Here is a 22234-nt window from a genome sequence, read left to right on the forward strand (position 1 = left end):
ACACTTGCTAAAAGCATTCAGTAGTTCTTGCAGCTGCAGCTGCCTTTGCAGTTCAGGAAAGATCAGGTCACAAACACGTGGATCAGAGTTAGAATTCCTGAGTGGCTGAAGCAGCGATGAGTAACCGAGAGGTGGTCGTACTGAGTGTGGGAGGTGTGAGATTTGTAACCTGGGCTTCCACCTTGCAGCAGTTCCCTGAGTCCAGGCTGGCACGGATGTTGAATGATGATGACCAGGAATTCAAACTGGTGAATGGAGAGTTTTTTGTGGACAGAGATGGCGTTTTGTTTAGTTACATCATGGACTTCTTGAGGACTCTGCAGGTCTCCTTACCAACTGACTTCTCAGACTATCAGAGGCTGCGAAGAGAAGCAGAATTCTATGGACTCTACACCCTGGCTGACCTCCTGAGCCAGGAACACTTGCTGAAGCCGAGGCTGGAGTTCCTGGAAGTGTGTTTTTCTCTCCAAGAAATGCAGGCGTTTTTCCGGATCTTTGGTTCCTGCAGTACCACTGTTGAGACACTAGCTGAGCAGATCACTGTGTTTGCAGGTCAGCAGTCAGGACAGAGCTGGAACAGCCCTTTTCCTTCACAGAAAACACTCATTCCACTTCCTTTGGAAAGACCTTCTCATCACGACTTGGTTTTTAAGTGTGGTACTGAGTACTCTACTGGGGACCAGTTTGTGGCCAGGTACTCTCCTAGTGTGACTTCTCGTTATGGAGATGCCTTTGTGACCTCTAGTTCAGGTAGTGAACCCTACGTGCTAGCAAAGTTCATTGTGAAGAGACTATCTGAGAGAAGAGAATTATGTTTCCTTCTTTCTGCTAGTTTAGTGTTATTTTTCTAGTTTTGGAACACCCAGTTTAATTTCTGTTGCACTGATTTGCCTGTTCTTCAGCTTACTGAAATATTGTTGATGTTTGTTTGTGAGTTTTGGTGGGTCTTTCTTTCTGCCCTTTCCTCTGCACTTGCTTTAGAATTTCACAGCATCAATGACCTTCTTGAGGACATGTAAAACACAGAGCAACAAGAAGCAAAGGAAACAAAGAAAAGGAGTGAAGTACTGGGAGAAGCCTAAAATCTCCTCTAGGTTATGGTCCAAAAGGCTTTCATATGGAAAAGAGGAAAAAGAGAATGGCTAAATAGGGTTAAAAACACCAGTGAAACCAAGATAACATTTCAGGGATTGGAAAGCTTTTGTAAAGCCTTTTACTGGGGGGAGGGAGTAGGAGTGGATTATTAACTATATGCTACATAGTGAGTTTTCTTTGAATTCAGAGCCAGGTTCTGTTTTTATTAAGATTACTGTATATCAGTAATTTTTGTGATAGCAGTATCATATGCTAATGACAACTTATATTTTTTAAACAAGCTTTTGCTGGATGTCTCTATTGTATGGAGGCATGTTCTTGCTGTATAGGAAAATGTAACCTAATTTGTCCTCTGTGGCTGTTAGAACATCTGGAATTTTATGGAAGTTTCACTGAAATATTTCCAAAAGGGTTATTCTATCTGAATATATGAACCAACACAGCAGTCTTTTGATTATTTACAAAAATAATAATAAAGTTTATCTTTCTTCCTGCTTTCTTTGGCTAAGCAAGTAGGAGAAAAACTACTCTGCATTTGTGAAGCAACATATATTTGTGTGCCAAACCTTAATTTTGTAATATATTACCAATTTGAATGGACTAACAATTGGTTGAGTAGGTTGTGGCAACTTAAATAGTGGGAAGATATTTCTGTTTATTTCCTTTATTTCCTCAGACTTGGTAAAAACTTTCCTCTGCAGATCAATAGAAAAGCTTATCTTGAATAATGAAACAAGTCAAGTTTGATTATGTTGCCTGCTGAATTTCTGTCTTAATCTTTGTGGTGACATGGATTCTCTTGCCTTTTTTTCTGTGCTTTCCATGAATGTTTGGTGTACTTCCCTGTGAACTGTGGAACAGTTTCACCCCTGTCAGCTTATATATTTTGTAATAGTATTTTTACCTGACTTCTGTTCCTCAAAATGTCTGGGTACATGCTTACACTGTACTTTATATCAAGTAGAATTTGAGGCAATGTGAAAATGATTTTCATACTTGTTATCACAAGACCTGCTGTACCAGGTAACTTTGCAATAAATGTCACTGTTTGTAGAGAGATCCTGTGTGCTGGAAAGTGATGCTCTTGGGGTGAACTGGACTTCACTGTCCATCAGTTACTCTTACCTGAAGAATAGTTGCAGCATTATATGCAGGCCATTCCCCTGTCCTCCATTAAATGAAACGAGATGGAGGTTCTCACAGCCTGTTTCTTAAGAAAGTAAGTTTTGGGGGAGATTAGAAGGGGTGTATGAAAGAGAAGTGCTTCTTCCTCAACATAGAAATGGATGAGCTGAGAATTAATGAAGGAAAGAGTTCAGTTGTCCTTAAAAGAGGAAGAAAGTAGTCAGAACCTTGGTTGCTGTAAACACATACAGCTGTGCTGACCTGCACCGTCAAGGAGTAGTTAAAATGTGTTGTAACTGCTATTTTTTTTTCTGATTTTAGGTATGTTTCCATAAAGCCTGACAATAGAAAGCTGATTAACGGTACTAATGTGCTAGGCCTGCTGTTTGACACTTTACTCAAAGATGGATTTCGCCTGATAAGTGCCAGGACAGTCGCCAGTGAAGAAAAGGTTGAATGCTACAGTTTTGAAAGGATGAAGAGGCCAGCAAGCCTTGCTGTCACAGTGAACCAAACCCCAGGGAACTCTGAGGTAGCACGGGGAAGGAGAAGCCAAGTGCATAAAGGGAAATAAAGGCTTTTCTTTACATCTTTTGAAGGTGGAAGAGGGGTGTGTCAGCACTAGGGGCTTTTTTTTGTTGACTTGTTTGAAACTGCAACTATTGAGGGAAGTAACAAACAAGCAATTTTATTTTTCATTTGTTAAGGAAAAAAAATGCTTTCCTGCCTTTTACTGCTCCACCCTCTTCAACTGTAAATAAAAGAACCACAGATTCAGTACTGTCTTTGAGGACCAGATTCCAGTATTTTCAAGGGTCGTTTTTGTTTTTCTCTGTGCCTAAGATTTACATGAGGACTCACAAAGCATCAGCCATTCCTTCTAGAAAACTGTTTTCTGTGTTAATCTGTAGTAGATTTTAAAAACATAGTAATACATGAAGAAATAAGAACTTGTCACAATTGTCATCCCAACAGTTTGGAGAAGTGGCTGGAGGAGGAATTCAAACCTCAATGACTGATTATTGCTTCTGCTTCTCTCTGAATCTCTTGCAATTAGCTGAAAGCAGAGTAATAGGAAGATCCTGAGTTGCACTGCTGTGTGGCTTTGTGAAGCCATCACCAGGCTCTGTGAAATAACACGACTGTGTCTTGTAGAATACTCCTCTGTCCTCCCTCTCCAAAGACATTTAGCTGCTCTTCAGTGCTGAGAATTAAATGATAAAGGTCTTTGTGAAGAAGGGGTCAGCTCATTGTTAAAGCTTTAACCATAAAAAGGATGAAAACCCAGTAAACAGTCCTTCAGATGGAAAAGTTAGTATAGTTCTAAACAAAATAGTAGAAAGGATTTCCTAAAGTTTGTTAAGTGCAATGCAATCAGAAGGAAGACTTGGCAGAAGTGGCTTTAAAAGTCTTGGGAATATTAGCCCTGTACAAAGCTTCGTAGAGATGCCAGATTTAGCTCAGGTACCAGAGAGATAAGTTAATGAGGCTTTATAAATTAAGAATCTTTTGTCCTCCCTTCAAGGCAGGGAAAGAAGATAGCAGTAACTTCAGAGAATCATTATTTGCACCTGGCTTTTGTTGATAAAACACCACCTTTCCAAAGCTACAAAGAGCCCAGTGGAGCTTGTTTGTGCTTTCTTGGCTGACCACAGAATCACCGAATATTCTGAGCTGGAAAGAACCCATCAGAATAATCACTGAGTCCAACTCCTGGCCCTGTGCAGGACATGCCAAGAGTCACACCATGAGCCCAAGAGCATTGTCCAAACACTTCCTGAACTCTGCCAGGCTTGGTGCTGTGACCACTGCCCTGGGGAGCCTCTTCCAGTACCCACCCACTCTCTGGGTGAAGAACCTTTCCTGATACCCAACCTAAACCTCAGCTTCATGCTGTTTCCTGGAGTCTTGTCCGTGGTCACCACTCCTCTTCCCCTCATGAGAAAGCTGTAACTGGTATGAGGTCTCCCCTCAGTCTCCTCCAGGCTGAACAGACCAAGTGCCCTCAGCCACTCCTCATTCAGTTTCCCCTCAAGGCCCTTCACCATCCTCATGACACTCCTTTGGACACTCTGCAATGGCTTAATACCTTTCTTACATTGTGATGCCCCAAAGTGCATACAGTGTTCAAGGTGAGACCAATTAGAGCTGGCTTTTCATTAGCTTTAAAATGTGAACGCATTACTTTATTTGCAGCACTTAATAATGAGGGTGGGTGGTGGTACTCAACCATCTGTTTCTTGCCCTGAGGAGTATCAATGAAATGGATCTTCCCAGACTGGTGGTGCCACTGTCAGACATCTCTTGTCATTGGCTACCGCTGCTGGGCATTTTAGCTTGACATAAGTTCAGAAGTTTAGCAGAAACAGTGAGGTCCTCTTTGCTTGTTCTAGGTCTTTCTGGGTTGAGAATAATGTGATTATGGGACTACATCTCCTAATCTTCTTACAGGTTATGTAATGTAATATATATTTTGAGGAATGTAAGAGTGAATGCTTCGAATGGGATGATTTTTTTTGGTCAGTGATGTCAATTTGTTCATATATGCCTTGAGGTAAGACATTTAGACCCTGAGATTAGCTCAGTTGGTTAAAACTTGGTTGTAATAATGCCAAGGTCATGGGTTCAATCCCCCATCTGGGCACCATTGACTTAAGAGTTGGACGCGATGATCCTTGTGGGCCCCTTCCAACTCAGAATAGTCTGTGATTCTGTGATTTTTACAGTGAGAACCATCATTCACTGGGACAACTTCTCCACAGATGCAATGGAGTGTCCAGCATTGAAAGTTTTGAAGATGATGCATAATGATTTCACCGGGGCTCCCTTTCCCATGAAAGGCTGGACCAGACGATCTTTTGAGTTCCCTTCCAGCCTGGCCTATTCCATGATTCTGTGGAGATCTTCTCTGAAAGTCTTGTGCCAGAAAGCCTGTCTTGGTGGGCTTTGAGGGCAGACTGCTGATGGCAGCACTCAGGTGACACAGCTGAATGGGTGGGTGACTGTCCCCACAGGTCGCTGTACTCCTTGTATGGAAACAGTAATGTTGAGTATTGAGTGTATCACTGACTGTGAATATTGTTGGTGGGGAGACTTGCCAATAATAATTAATAATGAGAAATGCAAGACTAAAACTGAAAACTTTTTACAGGGAAAGTTAAAAAAATAGACTTGAGGCCCTAAATGACTATAGACAGTAGTGATGCAAACTGAGACTAGTTTCAGAACCTCTCATAGTAAGAATTATGCTACTTCATCTACTATGAGAGTACTGTCTTTATTTTTGTTGCTGTAATAGCTACTTTGAAAATTGAAGTTTGGATTACTTTTTTCCAAATAAAGTGAAAAAAAAGAGAAATATTTCAATTTTTAAAAGCCCTGGAGTTTTAACCTATGCTGTAACCCATGCTCCATGTCTTTGGTAAAATGAATATTTGGTACTACCATTTCAGTGACAACTTATAGTGGGCTAATGCTGAACATTTTTTGTTTCACCTTATGGGTTAATTTTTATACAGCACCTACATCATTCTATGAATGCATTATTTTGGCTCTGGAAAAAATATACCAGTGCAAGTTCCTGTCATGTAAAGGACTGCATGTGCTTTACCTTGACCTTGAGTGATGGTGCACTGTGAGACGACGCGTCTTTTTGAAGCGAAACACATGGCTGTCCGCAAGCTTGGATTCCCAGAGTTCTTCTAGCATTTACTCATACTTAGCACTGAACTGCAAAGTGTCACCTTCTGTCACTTGTGTGTCCACAGAGAACATGACTGGGCTCTTATACAGCACTTTGATTTTGTTGTTGTTGGGGTTTTTAATAACTGATAGATGCTTAAATAAGTTTGAGTGTGTGTGTGTGAAGAATCTGACAGCAATGTGTTGAAAGTGTCTGGCTGATACCAGTGGGATAACCATGATTTTAACTGATGATTATTTGAATTAAGTAATCTAATTGAAGCTGGTTCTTCAATGGAAAGCACCTTCCTGGATTTCTGTATACAGAAAATGAAAGCAGTGTTCATAGAGCTACAGGTGTTGTATACCTTTGAGCTACAACTAAGTAGCAGTAATCATGGAAGAAGGGGTGAAATTGAGTTCATTTGTAGACAAATTAATATAAAATAGTATCAATTTACTAGGAGGATCTTCAGCTGGCTTCCACCTTGCAAGATAATTTTTGGTACTGTAAAGCATTGCTGAGCCAGGATGGCAGTGTTCCTGTGCCCTCTTTGGAGTGGTTTGCCATGTAACCTGCAAGCATTGAGGCAGGAATTTAGTACTGACCAATGCCTTTACTGCACCTTCTGTCCTGAGGTCCCCCAAAGCAGGGATGCAGTGGAGAGCAGACTGGTGTGTGCTCGGCAGAGCAGTTCACACTGGTGTGTTTGCACAGTGGGGAACAGCTGTACAAGTAGAAGTGAATTTGGCTGATGGGAACAAGTCTGGGTGAATTTAAAAGCTGCTTGGTCAAAACCATATTCTGTTCTAAACTGAGTATTTCACCCAAATCTTGGCAGGCAAGTCAACTGTGGTATCACACAGCACAGTCTCTGCTAGACTAGCAGCATATTGGAGGTGACTTGGTCATGCATTTACATGTGACAGAGTCAGAAGCTCTGATTGCTCCCATCTAGCTCTATTTTTTATTAAATAGGAATGGGATTTTGACACATTTAGATTTTCTTTTTTTTTTTTCCCAGTGAAGTAATTTGTTATCCCTGACATGATCCACTTCTTCAAGTCATTGCCAACTTTCTCAGGAGAATTCTTTTTTTTTTTTCCTGTGAAGATGCAAAATTTGCTGGTTCCAGTAAACTTAACTGTGGTATTTGCCTTTTTATTCTTCACTGGATTCAGCAGAAATGTGCACAGTGCCGGGGCAGCCCCCTTACCCACTCACAGCAAGCAGTGAGCTCTCCTTGGCTTTGTAACAGGCAGGCAGACTGCCAGAGCAGTAACCAGATCACTAGAGGGAAAGGAAAACCAACAGTAAGATAACCCCATCATCCTGTCCCACACAGACTGCAGTTTACGTGGCAGAAGTAGATCATCTAAGCAGAGGTGATAGCCTGCTGGATTTGTGAAAGGCAGATGATTCAGAAAGACAACACCTCATTTGCTTTACACTTTTTGTTGTTTTAATCAGTTTCCCCTCCTTTACAGTGGGATTTCAAGACTGTCAAGGGTTTTACCAGCCCAATCTTATGGTGCCTGTTGGATATCCCAATGGGACAGAAGTGCCACAGTTAGCATCGCCCTGTTCTTCTACCGTGTTGAGTTCCTTTTGTAGTCATTGGTTACATTTTTTATGCTTTTAAGTAACTTTTTGTCTGCTTCTTCACACAGCAGAAAGTTCTCGTGTCCTTATTATCTCTTCTGGCGACAAGTAATTTATTTACCACTTGAATTGTTCAGTAATCTGATGATAAAAAGGAGAGAGTCTGTTGTGAAACATCTTGTTATTCTTTGGGTGTTCATTTCAATGTGACAGTTTTTGTTTCTTTGGGAAGTGCAGTCACTGCATTCTTAGAGATTCTACAGCCACTGCTCATGTGATTGTATAAGTGATTAAGAATAGATGTTTAAATAAAGCTATTGAAATTAATACTATAGACTGAGATGCTATTTCGATTAAGACTGATCTCTTTGCACTGGCCACAGTACTTTCCCCCTCTACTAAATAATTCCCTCCACAGAAGTTTTTCCCTCTACTAAATAATTCCAAACCACTGAATTTCATGAAAATAATAGAAGACTCCTCCTTAAGATGCAGCATATGAGGAATTAATGGCCATAGGTGAAAGAATGATGCTGGAGTAACTGCATCATGCCCAGGGGTATTAAATTCTGTTAACTTTGGAGAAACTTTTCTGCACAGTGGGCTGCTCCCACTTTGTATTGATTTTGGTTGTTTTATAGCTTTCCAATGCTCAAAAATAACTCCTTTAATCTGAGCTGAGCAAGGCTGGTGCACTTTTGTCAGTGGGTAAGTCTAAGGTATATTCCAGTTCAGTACCAGGAAGCCACCAAAGTGGATCAGAAATCTTGTTGGAGTACAACGAACCATTCATAACCTTGATTTTTTTTTTTTAATTTGTTCCCAGATTGCTGGAAAGTGTTACTGAACAAGCTGGGAGTTATCCAAGAGGAGGAGGGAGATTCATTGCCTCTTACTCCTTCCCTCTGATTTGTGTTGAACCATTGCCAGGCTTTAACTTTACAAGGTTTATTTTTATCGATTTTCAACAATAAACAGTGGGAGTATCTTCAATAAAAGATTTACAGTGCATCACGAGGAAATGCAACTCCCTACCAAATATTATATTGATCTATTCCCAGATGCTACTGAAACAGCCGAAATGAAGTCCAGTGATGAGGAACTTCCTCTCTCTAGTGACGGATGTGTACGACTGTTATGTCTTCAGAAAACAATAAAAAGGGAAGGGAGTGACTTTGCTTCTTTGACCATATCTTCAACAGCCCAGTTAAATCTGTCAGCTCAATGTAACCCACATAAAAATTGAATTTGGGAACCAAAGGAACTGCTAGTGTGTCTGAAGATTCCCATTCTTTGAAGCTGCCTCTCCTGCTGCAGTCAGGCCATAATTAGTCACAGAAGGCCTTGTTGTGACTAGTAAATGGATGGACCAACAATGATTTGAATAGTCTGGTTCTGGCTGGAGATATGCCTGGAGCCCTGAATATTCTCAGATGGGTGAGATGTAAATCACTAGTCATCATATAAAATACAAGTAAATCTGACTTCTATTAAAAAAAAGGGGAATGTCAGTCTTCTAGATCATCATGTAGTTTCTGTTGAATAACCCCCTGAAGTGTGATCTGACGTGTAAATTTTTCCAAGAATACTTCCTCCATATCTACTCTGTTTTCCTTCTAATGGAATGGTTCCATAATTGGTGGCTTCTTTCTGGTCGGAAGAATGATGAATGTAGCCCTAAAGGATGGAAACAGTAATGTGTACAAGTGTGCTGAGAAAATTAATTTAGTACTTTGCTTTCTAAGCGAGTTACTGTTACAGCAGTCAGCTGAGTGCTTGCTGAAACTGTGAAGAATTAAAGATTGCGACATTGTTCCATCCTGATTCTCCATTGGAAAAAAAAAAGGCAATAGGTTGGAAACATCAAGTCTGAGGTTTTACTAGTACTTCAGAGTCAGGAACTGAGTTTTCTTTGAATTACAAAGGCAGTTTGTAGCTTTCACTGAGGGCCTTCTGGAAGGACTGGTCTATGGCTTTGGTTTTGTTCCCCAGTGATAACTGAGTAATAAAATAATTGCTGACATACCGGTTTATTTACAATGTTGTAATCAACAATAAACAGAAGGCACACTGATCCTTCTATCCTTTAATCTTCCTGTTTTTACTATGTCTTCAACCCACTCCTCAGCCTGGTACTGGAGGAACAGAGGAAAGGCTATGTGATGTGGGCAGGCAGAGATCCACAGAGGAAGGACAACTCACTTCTTTCCATTTACAGAGGGGGTGTTAAGGAATAAAATTAGGCTGGAAAGAGTCACAGCTTTTGTGGGACCAAAGAGACACAATTTATTGTATTGAAGAGATGACAGCTAACAGAGCTGTCAGACATTTCAATGCCACTGGACAATAAAAAGCAGATCTCACAGGGGTGAATGACTGGGTGGGTGATAGCTGCTATATGAATGTGGAAATGGCACAGTATAACCCATACAGGAGACCTAAACGTTCATGAGACTATAGGGACGGTTTTTTTTCAATGTGTTAGGTTAATGCATCTGCAGAACATCTTACATCAATAGTTTGCATACCCGAGGAAGAAAATTTCTCTCCAAGAGGCAATTTCTGCATATGTGTGGTGAAGTGAAACATTGCAGGACCCAGACATCAGATGGATTAATCATGTTGATACCTCACATCTGGAAACAGAAGCTAAGCCTTTGGAGGTCAAATAGACAAACTGAAGATCAGAATAACAGCACTGTTTTGGCAGTGCTGGGGTGATAAGCCTGCTGGATACTTACTGGATATGTCCTGTTGGTGGACTGTGTTTCAATTCCAGTTGCAGTATAAGCAGGTGAGCATTAGCCCTACTAGTAAGGTCCTTTTCCGTAAACTAGAAATGTATCTACTAGAGCAGACTGGTTAACAACATGTTTTCCCCACATGCAATTCAATCCTTAAGCCATATAATATTCCTTTGCTACCTGTGTTCATTCAAAACATTATCTTCTGAAGATGTCTCAGTAAGCTGTGGATCTCTGGAACACATTAGTAACTTGGTGATTAACTAGGGCCATGCCAAGAACGTAAATAAAAATTTGTATCTGCATGACCCTTAAAGTAACTGAGAGACTTCTCTCATATTGATTAGGCTAATGGTGCTTTCTGATTTTAAAAGTTTCTTTTTCGCAATGGAAGTGTGATAGTGCAATCTAGAGTTCACTGGTGTCCATATGCAAGCCCCAAATCTCTATGGATACATGTGGAAAAAGGTAAATACTGTACTGGAATTGAGTCACTGTCCTCTTCCTGCTCCTTTTAAAAAGATCAAATGGGATCTCAAAGAGGTAATGTTACTAATGATCTAAAATGCTCTCATTAAAACACCTTGTGATCAAAAGGAGTCAATGAGTGACTAAAATAGAACATCCAAGCCTGTCTCTGGGATGGTTGGTAGGCATTAACACACTATAAAACCATGTCAGTGCTTGAAAGGAAGAGGTAGAACTTTAAAAACATTCTGAATATTCCAGGGCAAACAGTCAGATGAACAAGCAGGTGAACTGCTATACACAAGGAAGTTGTCTTTTTCTCTTTAAGTCTTGTGCTGCTTCCCTGGAGGGCATGTAGGTCTGCACAGTTGGAAAACCTGTGCTCTGTGATGCCTGTGCTTGAGAATTGGTGCTTACTTATCTTGGGGATATAAGAATAGTGTGTACAACTTTGTCTATACAAAGAGAATGCAAAGCATTGAATAGCTGCCTGTGCTTCAGAAAACCTGTATAGTTTTTATAAAGATGTCTGTCTCTGGAAATGTTGCTACTGCCATAAATGCTCTACTACACCTTATCTAAATTTGTCTCTAGATGTCTGTGGCAATTCTTACAATTTTAAATTAGTATTTGCAATATTAATTAATAATACACAAATTTGAGACCCTCATTTTTGGAAAGTAGTTCCAGAGATAAAACTTCAGCATCTTTTTGCTGTAGGTATCAGTATTTGCTGTTATTGAAAGCAGCTTTTACAGAATGAATTAGGTTGGAAAAGACCTCTGATATCAAGTCCAACCTATGACCAACCAAACACCACTATGTCAACTGGACTATGGCAATAAGTGCCACATCCAGTCTTATCTTAAACATCTCCAAGTGATTCCAGTGACAACTCCCTGGGCAGTCCATTCCAGTGTCTAATCATCCTTTCTGAGAAATTCCTCCTAATGTCCAACCTAAACCTCCCCGGTACATTTTGAGGCCATTTCCTCTTGTCCTGTCGCTAGTTGCCTGGGACAACAAAGTTCTCCACAGTTACTTGAAGTGAGGTTGTAGCAAGGTGAGAGCTGGTCTTATCTTGTGCATAAAGAGGCCACATCACCTTGGCTCTGCAAGAAATGCACTCTAAACACTCAGAATTTTCTGCTTGCAAAGGTATAGTGTTGAAAAACCCTCCTTGTCTAGCCCCAAATTTATCTTGTCTAATGATACAGCAGAGTAAGCAGCAGAACTGTTGAAGGATTTACTTGCTGAGCAAAAAAAGCCTGTAAGTAGTTAAGGAGTGTTTAGCCTTGCTGAACTTTAGTAACACTGCCATCCAAAAGTGATCAACCTTGCCATAATTAATTTTGGTGTCATTGTTACTGAAAATTTCTGCTCTAGAATCATGGTTGCCAAGGGATCCAAGAATTCCAAACCACATACCAGGAAAATCCAACTCTGCATCACTGGACTGCCTGGTGTTCCCAGGTCTGAGCTACGCCTGATGACTTCTTCAGAAGACTTTATGTAGATGAAAATCAGGATCTGTTTTGCAAATGTTCTGTTCCTTGTCACCCTCTAATCAAGGTCTAGCCATGTTAGGATACTTGCTGACAGCCTAGCAAAAGAAGTGGGAAAAGCAAGAGTTCTGGTCTTTCTCAAGTGTTTTTGCTCAGGCAAGCTAGAACCAGAGGCCAGGTGCCTGCATCACTTGTGACATCTTGACACAAGATGTTTTGCTTGCTTAGCCTTCCTAGAAGTTCATGTGATGCTCATCAAGTCAAGCAAAATGCATCTTATGCAGATACCCTTTAATGACACCACTACATCACACAGTGTGTGTGAATGCCAGAGAGGTCATGCTCTTTCACAGGGTATGCATTGATACGAAAATCTTCCTAGGTTAAAGCTGTTTCTCCAAACAAAACAAAAAAGCCCAAAGAACCAGAAATGCTACAGTTCCTAAATTAAACCACATCTTACCAACTATTTAGTTGTTAATACAAATTATTGACTAAGAAAACAGTAATGAAGATTAATGAAAATTACTACTATCATTGGCTCTTTGCAGCCACTGGTAGTCCAAAAAATGAGGGGTGACACAGTAACACTGCTCTTGCACCAAGAAACAGTTACTGCTTTCACAGGTGCTTGTCTGAACAGTGTTCTCCTCTCATTCATGAGTACCACATGGCCAAGTACCAATGGCTGCAAGCAGTGTCTGTGTATCAATGCAAAACACACACACACACGAATTCCAATTACTCAAAGATAATAGAATTCATGAGGATTTTGTTTTTGTTTTTGCTTATGTAATACCAAGAGGCAGATGAAAGAAAATGACAATGGTAAAGAGACTCACTACAAATTACTTGGTTTAAACATAGAGAGTGACATAGAAATCCCTGTCTCAAGGATTTGCCTTACAGGGGATTCAGAGTATTTTCCCCAGGCCTAAGTGTCTCAAAAAGAAGAGCTTGTTGGCAGACCGAGAAACTCAAAACACTGTAAATCACCAGAACCAGGTGCTGTTTTTAAAAGAACTTTGCAGTAAATATGAAAAAAATCCTGGAGATACAGTTAGGATTTTGTCAATTATCATTAAAAAGGTTCATTGCTTTGAACTGCTCACAGCTAAAGAGAAAATCTGCCCTTTTAGAAGGAACTGAGCTACATTCGTAGTGTAAGGCAGTGTCTTTCTCAGGCTACTTACTTGATGCCTGAATAAGCATAAAATAATGGGATCACTATATAACAGCTCTGCAAGTTACCTGTGTATTCTACTAGAACTGCTCCAACAAACTGAAGATATTCCAAGAACCATGATGAATTCCTAAAGTTTAATACTAATTTGGAAATGGAGTATGTAACCACTTCTAAGAGGAGGAAGAATATTGTAATTTTTCAGAGCAGGGTAAATTATTTCAATCTACTTCAACCTAGAACAGGGTCTTATCTAGGCTGCTAATTTGTGATGGGGATTGTAAACTCTCCTGTGAAAATACCCGCAAACAACAAAAACTCCCTAAAACAACAACTCAAAAAGCTTGTTTAAATATAGAAAAAAGAGAACCGTTTGAGGGTAGACTGCAGGAGGGAAGAGGTGAGTCCTCTTGCTGGTTGCTGAACAGCCATGAAGTTCTTTAATGCTGCTGGCAGCTCCCTGCTTTCCATCTTCAGCAGACTGAAACAGTGTAGGAGCATAAAGCAGTTTAAAGCCACCTTTACCGGTGCTCTCTTTAGCAATAGAAACCAGAGCTTTGGCATAATCAAGATCTGTGATGCAATTCACAAATACCTACTTATCTCGGTGTTCATCTACTGGAAACATAAGGTATTCCTTTCGTGTACTTTAATGGGTACTTATATTTATTGTATGCTCACTTTACTGTTACTTCAGGAAACATCTTAGGAAAAGAATATGGAACTTGCAAGGAACTGCAGTTAGTCCAATAAAAGCAAACTCCACTACCCTTTGAAATCCTACCTACAGCTTGCTTTCATCTGCTAAGACTAATAGTTAGCACTGCCAACAATCTTTGAACAAAACCATTTTGTGCTTTCTTTTTTGCACACATCCTTGATTTAACAAGAAAGATGGGCAACATCTGTGGGCAACTTCCACCAGGTACTTTTTCAGAAGGCATGTGAACTTGAACCCCCTTAGGCTTCTAAAAACCAAGTTTTCTATTTCATAGAAGAGTCCCCTTGCCTTGAGATTGTTTCAGCCAGTTTCTTAAATTCTGATGAATTTTAGCCAGTCATGACAACTTTAAAACAGCTCTTTGGTCTCTCCCCATCTTTCCCATTCCCCCGTTTCAATCACAGCATGTATCCTTACCCTCTGTTGTTTCTGCCAACTGTTCTAAGATATCTGACTGCACGGGATTTTCTAACGTGTTTTGAAGGGGGGGAAAAAAAAAAAGAGTCCGTAAGCACTTTTGCTTTCTTGGCATCATGCTAGTCTTCTGTACTCTAGTAAGAAGATTAATTTTCACATCAGTTTCTCTAGCACTGTTGCAGCTATGAATTTTGAGCCACAAATCTGATTCCTCAGATGAAGATGAGCTGTTATAACCTTGGCCATACCTGATGCAGAAAGAAATCACTTCTGTATTGTTTATCTCAGAGCAGATCCCACACCTCTGAGACAGAGTTATTTCTGGAAACTTTCCTTGCTACCTACAGCATTCCATCACCACATGGATATACAGTGACCATTACAAGGGAGATTTTAGGTTCTCTTTACAAGCAGTTTGGGGGGGAACCCAGAATACCTAATGTGAGTGCTTTAATTTTCCAATATATTTATTTTGTTTGAAGAACAAGGTTTTTAGTTTCTCAGCACATGGGAAAACACAAACCGGAAGTAAACAGCTAGTTGCATTGGTAGCAACTTAAAACACATACAAAGGACAGGATAAAGCAAAGGAAAAAAATATTAACACCCCCCCCCCCCCAAGTCTCTTGGTAAAACTGTAACTTCTTAAATAGCAGAAGCTTTCATAGATGTGCCTGCAAAAGAATCTCAGTCATTAATTAAGGCTGAAGCCTGAATCTGGTTAGTTCACTGCCCGCTTACAAACTTTTGTTTTAAAATCTATTACCTGCATTCTTGACAGCAGTTTATCTAAATACTTTGCATTATTCAGACTGTGTGACATTAAAGTATGCTAGTCTTAAGTTTTATCACAAGAACAAAGTACTGCTCTGCATTTTCACTACAGCTCTTTGAAAATTAGCTTCTACAAAGGCATTAAGAAACTGTGTGCAGATACTCTATTTAACCAAGCTTTAACATTTCTCTTATACATGAGATAAAACTTGATTCAAAGGTAGTTTTTACAAGCACACACATTTCCCCCTCCTCCATTTTCTGTGTTTGTGATATGGAAATGAAAAAAAAATCAGCTTGCTGAGAGCAATGAATAGCCGAATTCAAGCACAATTCCTTCCTGGAATCTCCACAACAATACAACCAACAGGGGGCTGTCTGGCTACACGATGGTATTGAATCCGCAGTGAAATCCTTTTTCTGACTGTACCACTTACCATCCACAGACACTTCCTAAAATTGGCTGTCTCACAGGTCATTTAACAGATTTCATACCTCCAAACATTACAGCTCTTATCTATCTTTGCCTCATACTACTGGAAATTTCTTATTTTTGAGTTGGAAGTTCTACTACACAGAGATGGATAATGTAGTTTTAAAGTATTTATTGATGTGTCTGAAAATAAGATAGTGCTTGTTGGAAAAGAGGGACACTTTCACATCATCTTCATGCCAGGAAAGGTGTGTCACAGCTGTTTCCATATGCTAAGAAGCTCTATCTATGATAATTTTTGTGTTGGTTTCATATGTAGATATCTACCTTCTGCAGAAGGAAAAGAGATAGATGAGGATGTCTTTAGGACCCTTTAATACCAATTTAAAGAGCAGACAGGCAAAGTCTGGCTGTAGGAATATGAAGAAAGGAAGAATAAGGCCCTGAATAATCCTTAAAGAGATTTAAGCAATGGAAATTAACTTTAAAACCGGACTGCCATTCTCAAGAGTGGAGGGTGCTGTTCTTGGTGCCAGCACTGTTGCTCATGCAGCAAGCACATTCAGCTGGCTGAGATTACTAAAAACTAACCTAAAGTCATTCAGTGAAACCACCATGCAAATAACAGAGCCAGGCTCATGTTGAAGGAAACAGGAAGGCTCTCAGTCCCAAACTTGTCTAGCTTGAGAATCACAGGGCTGTAGAATCATTATTGTTGGCTATTCTAACTGGTCCAACAATGTAACCTCTGAGGATTTTAATTTGCCTTTATTTCAATAAAACAATAAAAATGTATACATCTGAGGTTATATGCTATAATTTATGCCTTATATACTTCAAATTTTCTAATACTTAAGGGTTTTTGTGTATTTGTTGAGAGATTCCAAAACGTTTTACTTTTCAAACCACTTAGAAGTGTAAAAGCTGCTGACACAAGGTTCCTTTATAGGTAATAAAGCCACATGCTTGCCCTGCAGAAACACAGGGAACCGTGAAACTTTCTACTCATGTCTGTCTTCTATGGCTATAAACAGCAAAAGAAAACACTATGAATAGATTACTCCTGTTTCTCAACAGAAACTAAATCAGCCTTTAGCTACTCAGCACTGTATACTTCAGACTGAAGATACAAACTGGATAAATGCTACTATAATTAATTTGTTAGTTTCAGAAGTTCTGAACATAGGGTTTATATTTTACATTAAGACACAGAAGCAATATGAGATAAATTTCATTTGATTTATTGACAAATACAGAGCTATTATAAGTGAATAAAATGTGGAAAAAATAGAGTTGCACCTGAGAGGCATTAAATAACTTCTAACAGAAATAAACCATGTAGAGTTAAAAAGTAATACTCTGAAGATTATTATGCCTCTCACAGAAATATGAGCAATGTCACTCATGCCATTGCATTTTTTTCTATAATTCTTTCTTATTTCTCTTTATAGGTAAACATTTTATTCTGATACACACTTAAACTGCCACCCTAGAAAGAAGATTCACACATATCTCAGACGTTTTCCTTCAAATACATTTTATACTTTTTGTTTGCTTGTTTTTTACATGAAGAATTGCTGTTTGGCTTCAAGTTATGCTGTGGTAAAATAGCAGCTCACCACTTTGGATAAATTTCTTTCATTTCTCGTGATGAAGATAAAGGGAGTCTAAACATTTCAAATTTCTGTCATTACTGTTAAAATTGCTACCTGATTAGGAGAGACTTCCCTCAATACTTAATGAGATACCATGACTAAGGGAAAAGCTGAAACATTTTCAGATCTCTGTATCCAAATACCCAGTACAGAGCACTTTCAGTATGTGCAGTACCAAGAAAACTGCTTTTGAAATTTGAAGAACAACGGCCTGTAGAAATCCTAAACACACAGGTTTAAGTCACTTTACATTTTTAACAACGCACTGCTTACCACTGTGCAACCAGTTCATTCTTTGTGCAAAGGAAGTCTTTACAGATAAATTTATTGTCAAATACGCTGAAGTTCAAACATGAACATTACCTTTAGTGTATAGAATATTTTGCAGAATGTTGAAGATGTTAATTACAAAACAACATTCAAAAAATGCCACAAGTGTTTAATAGGTAAATTTGCAAAATGAATCAGTGACAAGACAGGACACACACCAGAGTATTTTGGAGTTCAGAGGGCTGCACACATAGACCATGAATCAACGACATGGAAACAACTTCTCAACTTGAGCTGGTAATGAGGAAAGTTCATTGGAGATCTCATCTTTAAAAGATGCACAAAACTCACCTCTTCCTCCGAGATCAGGATTAATGCATGCCATAGAAAATTCCATGAGGAAATGCATTACTATAGTACAGCTACTAAACGAAAGTGTTTTGTTTTTTTAAACAAACAAAATCGCAACAGCCCGTCAAAGTCAGTTTCTATTACCCCTATTTTAAATGTGACATGGAGTTATAGAAACTATCATAGTAAGCCACAGTTTGAGGTACACTTTAACAGGATAGGAGACTGTCGGCAGGCAACATTACAGAGTATTTTAATTCAAATGACAACTCACAAGAAGCACAGCTACAAATGTCACCAGCCAGGGTTTCCTTCAGACATGTTAGTCTTAAGTCAGACACCTCTAAAGTGAAAAGGGATACAAGGTGTTAGAGAAGCAAAGGCCTGGTAACTTGTTTAGCATTACATAAGAATAAAGGCAGAGAAATAAATGCCATATTCAATTCTTAGGAATTCTCAGTTGACCACAAAGACATGGTCTCCTCTATTTGCAGCAGTTTGTTCCATTGCCTACAGAATTTTCTAGTAATTTCTGCAGCACCTACAGCACTATCAGGCTTCTTGCTTGCACAGTACATAAACATCTTCCCTGGCCCAGCACCTGCACCAGGCCAATCCTGTCATTAGGTTCAATACTCTGTGCAATCACAAAGATTGCTTCATAGTACACTGACACAAGGGGGCAAATGAAGATTGCAGAATCTTAAAGCAGGAGTTATCCAACTTCTTAGTGTTTCATATTGTCATCTTCATGTTCTTTTTGGTTATTGTGTGTTGGGTTTTTTCCCCACAAAAACATTTCCCCCTTTGAATTTTATTTCCCCGTTATTAGTTGAAACATTTTATTTACTTCCACAAAGACAATGAGAGAACTGAATAATCTTTCACATGAAGAAAGGCTGAGAGAGCTGAGACTCTATCCTGGAGAAGAGGCTTGTGTTTGTGTGATCTTACCGAAGTTTCCAAATGCCTGCTGATGGAGGTAGGGGACAGTAAAGACATACATAGCGAGGCTCTTCTCAGCTGTGTCCAGTGTTGGGACAGAGGGCAACAGGTACAAAATGAACTGCATGAAATTCTAGCCCATCAGGCCAGGTTGCACAGTCTTCATCCTTGAAGATATTCAAAACCTGATTGGACACAGCCCTAAAGAAACTGCACTGCCTGATCCTGCTTGAACTACATGATCTCCAGAGGTCCCTTCCAACCGCAATTATGTTACTTTGGGATTCCTTTTCAGGATCATAAATCCATGAAGTAGCTGAGGGTATTAATAAGCTTGCTCTCTTCTATGAGGGGGATGAAACTGAAGTGATTTTGAAGATGACAACAAAAGCTACTACTTAACAGTCTGCATTCCTGTCTGGATCTGAAGTGCAGAACACTCCAGTGAATGTTGGGAATGATCAGAGGTGTGCAAGCCCTTTTCCCCAAGCCTGACTCCCTTTTTTTGCCTCAAGCCAGATCCCTTCCGTCAGGCTGCTGCTTCTTCCAATTTCAAGAAACAAACCCTCAAATCTTTGCCCAGCCAATTGCAATCCTTCCAGTTTTCCAGGTTATCAGATCTGTCTTTGCCCTATCAGTTCTGAGCTCCAACATCTCAATATTAGAATTTTAGCCATGCTCCTCTAGTTTTCACTTCTATACAGCTCCCAGTCTCAGTTTATTTTCAAGCATGCCTACCTTTTATTTCCATTTTACGTGAACTTAAGCATCTTTTTGCTGTATGGTTTCTCAGCCTAGCAGAAAATAAACACCCGAACTTAAAACAGTGAGCCTTCCTTTCTCACATCATGCATAATCCTTAGGATCCCAGAGCTGCAATGCACAAAGAGTTCAATTCAGCCATGGCCTGTGGCACCATCCATGCAGGCAAACCTTAGAAAATATAACTGCTAAGATTTAAGCAACCTGAGAACCATATGAGAAGTGTAACATCCTTTTCAAAGGTTTAGGAACTGAATCATTGGAGTAGGCCTTCATAAGCACTTTAAGTAATTTTCTTAATCCAGAGAGGAACTTTGGTTCCTCAGTTGAACTCTGGTTCCACAAAACCTCAAGTTATGTTTTTATCATGTCACTGAACTGTTTGAAGTTGCTACAGCCACCAAAGAAGGCAGTCCAACCTTCACTCTTCTTCCTGCTCCCTGCCACCTCCTGCCTTGTGCCAGTGACAGTGGTTTGCATGGTGAGCCCGAAGGGATCTGTTTCACTGTTCCCACAAAGGTCTGCACGGGGCATAATGAAGTAATCAGGAACACCTGGTTTGGCCACTGGACTTTGACAAAGCCATGCAAATAGAACTACTTGTTGCACGCTCTCAGGTCTTTCTGATCATCTCTTTAGATTCATATCTATTCATACAAGTCCCCGTGAAAAATCCTGGATACATTAAAATACTAGATCTGCAAGCAGCAGTCTGCAGTGGGCTGACAATGTGACCTTTAAAGGAAACGGGATAGTGGAAGAATAACATCTTTTTCTTTCATAACTCACAGAATCTGATCTTTCCAAGCAATTCTAAGTTCTCAAATGGCTGAAATGTATGTGCAGGTCTTTAATATTAAACAGTTAAAAATAAGTAAATACAACATAGTGCTACTTAAAGAAACTCAGTGAGAAATCTATCCAGCTTTAAACTAGATGACGTCATTTTTCTAAGCAGTCAACTTCATTTTGGCCACGTGACTTAACAGACCTGTAACAGGTAAATGTACACAGGGCAGTGTTCTTTAGGAAAGGTGTAGGCTATCTAATTCTGTGCAGCTTGAAGCTGCATAGTTTGAGAACTGCTCAGGTCTGAACTGCATCAGACATTTTAGCCATCAGTAGTTTCACCAGTTCAAATGTGTAGCAGTAGCAGAGAAGAAAAGTGTAATAATTTTTACCAGCACATACACTAGGCTGAAATTCTATGCAGTCAAATAATTTATGAATTTAATAATTTATGAATTATGAAAACTTGTATTCATATTAATCTACATCATGTTTGTACCTGTCCAACTGCACCAGTAGCAGGCTTGTGAAGGCTGAAATGAAAACAAATCCCCAGCGCAGATAATATTTTTTCCTCCTTTTAAAACATCTATATGATACAAAAACTTAAATCTATGGCCAATTATTTGAAGAAGGCACGTGTATTTTAAATGGTAAAATACAACGGGGCTAATAAAATTAGATTAGCAAGTGATACTGAGTCATGATAGGGAAGAAAATAAAATCTTAAAAGGAAACACACTTTCAGATCTGTATCTAAAATTAGTGACATTTACATAACCATTAGTCTACATTTGACTCACCACACAGTTCTTGCATGCAGCTTTTAAAAGGAAAGGAGCCCAAGTAATTTCCATTCTCACTGCAGCAATTTCAATCATCTCAATGAAAAATTCGCCTGCAAGAGAAAAATCTTAGTGGAAGATGAGAAAAAATTAGTAAATCTGCAGTCAGATACACAGTTTAAAGTTCTAATCACAAAACTATTACTTGTCTATAGTCCAGTAGTTTAAGAAATGAAGTATTTAAGAAGTTTCATTTAAAAAATGTTTGTTAAAAATTTGGAAGACACTTTTGCTTTATGAGTTCCATTTTAAAAGCATGATCAAAAATTTCCCAGTTCCATTCATTTATAAAATGCTGTAAAAATGAAGACACAGGTTTAAGTTTTAATAAAAAATACAATTAAAGTTACACAATTTTAATACTTTTAAAGTAAATAAACAAACACACTTACCAAATCATTGTTAGACAGGTGTAGCTTGAGATGGCTTCTTTAAAAAGGTCAGCTTTCAGGTAAACCAAAGCAAAGTTATATATGTGTCTATTCTATATGTACCATCAGATACTATGAAGTTCTAATATTGTTTCTGAATAGATGAAAATACAAACAAGAGCCAAGAAAGTGTTCACAAACAGACAATATACAAATTTGTAGCAACAAAAAGGCATGGGAAATACATGCAACATCCTTTTCCATGACTCACGTGCAGAAGTGGCAAGCCTTACTTCAGCAGCACAGTTAATACTGGAGATATTTACAGTCTTAACACCAATATTTACGTGCTGCTAAAGTATGACAGACATCAGTATCACAAGATTGACTAAATCATAAGTGGTATGTCTCTTCAGGGTGATGAAATCCTTGTATTTTTGAGGCAGCACAATATGGCCTGCACCTTTTCAAAACCCACAAACCATTATGTGCTGCTA

The 22234-nt window shown here is 39.2% G+C and overlaps 1 protein-coding gene and 1 long non-coding RNA gene across 6 annotated transcripts; one reads left to right on the plus strand and one right to left on the minus strand.

Moving 5' to 3' along the window:
- Positions 1-111: 111 nt before the first annotated feature.
- On the plus strand, positions 112-9527 carry KCNRG (potassium channel regulator). Of its 5 annotated transcripts, none has more exons than XR_011697440.1 (3): positions 112-694; positions 2542-4352; positions 4983-7836. XR_011697440.1 is itself a non-coding variant. In XM_071551702.1 (3 exons), the coding sequence occupies exons 1-3, from the start codon at positions 117-119 to the stop codon at positions 8349-8351; spliced, it is 810 nt and encodes a 269-aa protein (XP_071407803.1). In that variant the 5' UTR covers positions 112-116; the 3' UTR covers positions 8352-9527. The 5 variants fall into 5 exon arrangements, 4 of the variants coding, with proteins under 4 accessions (XP_071407803.1, XP_071407811.1, XP_071407793.1 ...); XM_071551702.1 differs by lacking the exon at positions 4983-7836 and adding an exon at positions 8331-9527 and having other exon boundaries at positions 2542-2752; XM_071551710.1 differs by having other exon boundaries at positions 2542-2752; positions 4947-7836.
- Positions 9528-16974: 7447 nt separating this feature from the next.
- Positions 16975-22014, minus strand: LOC139670282 (uncharacterized). The gene is made up of 2 exons (XR_011697460.1): positions 21325-22014; positions 16975-19843 (listed from the first exon to the last, which is right to left on the minus strand). It is a non-coding gene; the product is annotated as an uncharacterized lncRNA (long non-coding RNA).
- Positions 22015-22234: the final 220 nt, after the last annotated feature.

This window comes from Pithys albifrons, chromosome 1 (genome assembly GCF_047495875.1).
Source record: "Pithys albifrons albifrons isolate INPA30051 chromosome 1, PitAlb_v1, whole genome shotgun sequence".
NCBI lineage: Eukaryota > Metazoa > Chordata > Aves > Passeriformes > Thamnophilidae > Pithys > Pithys albifrons.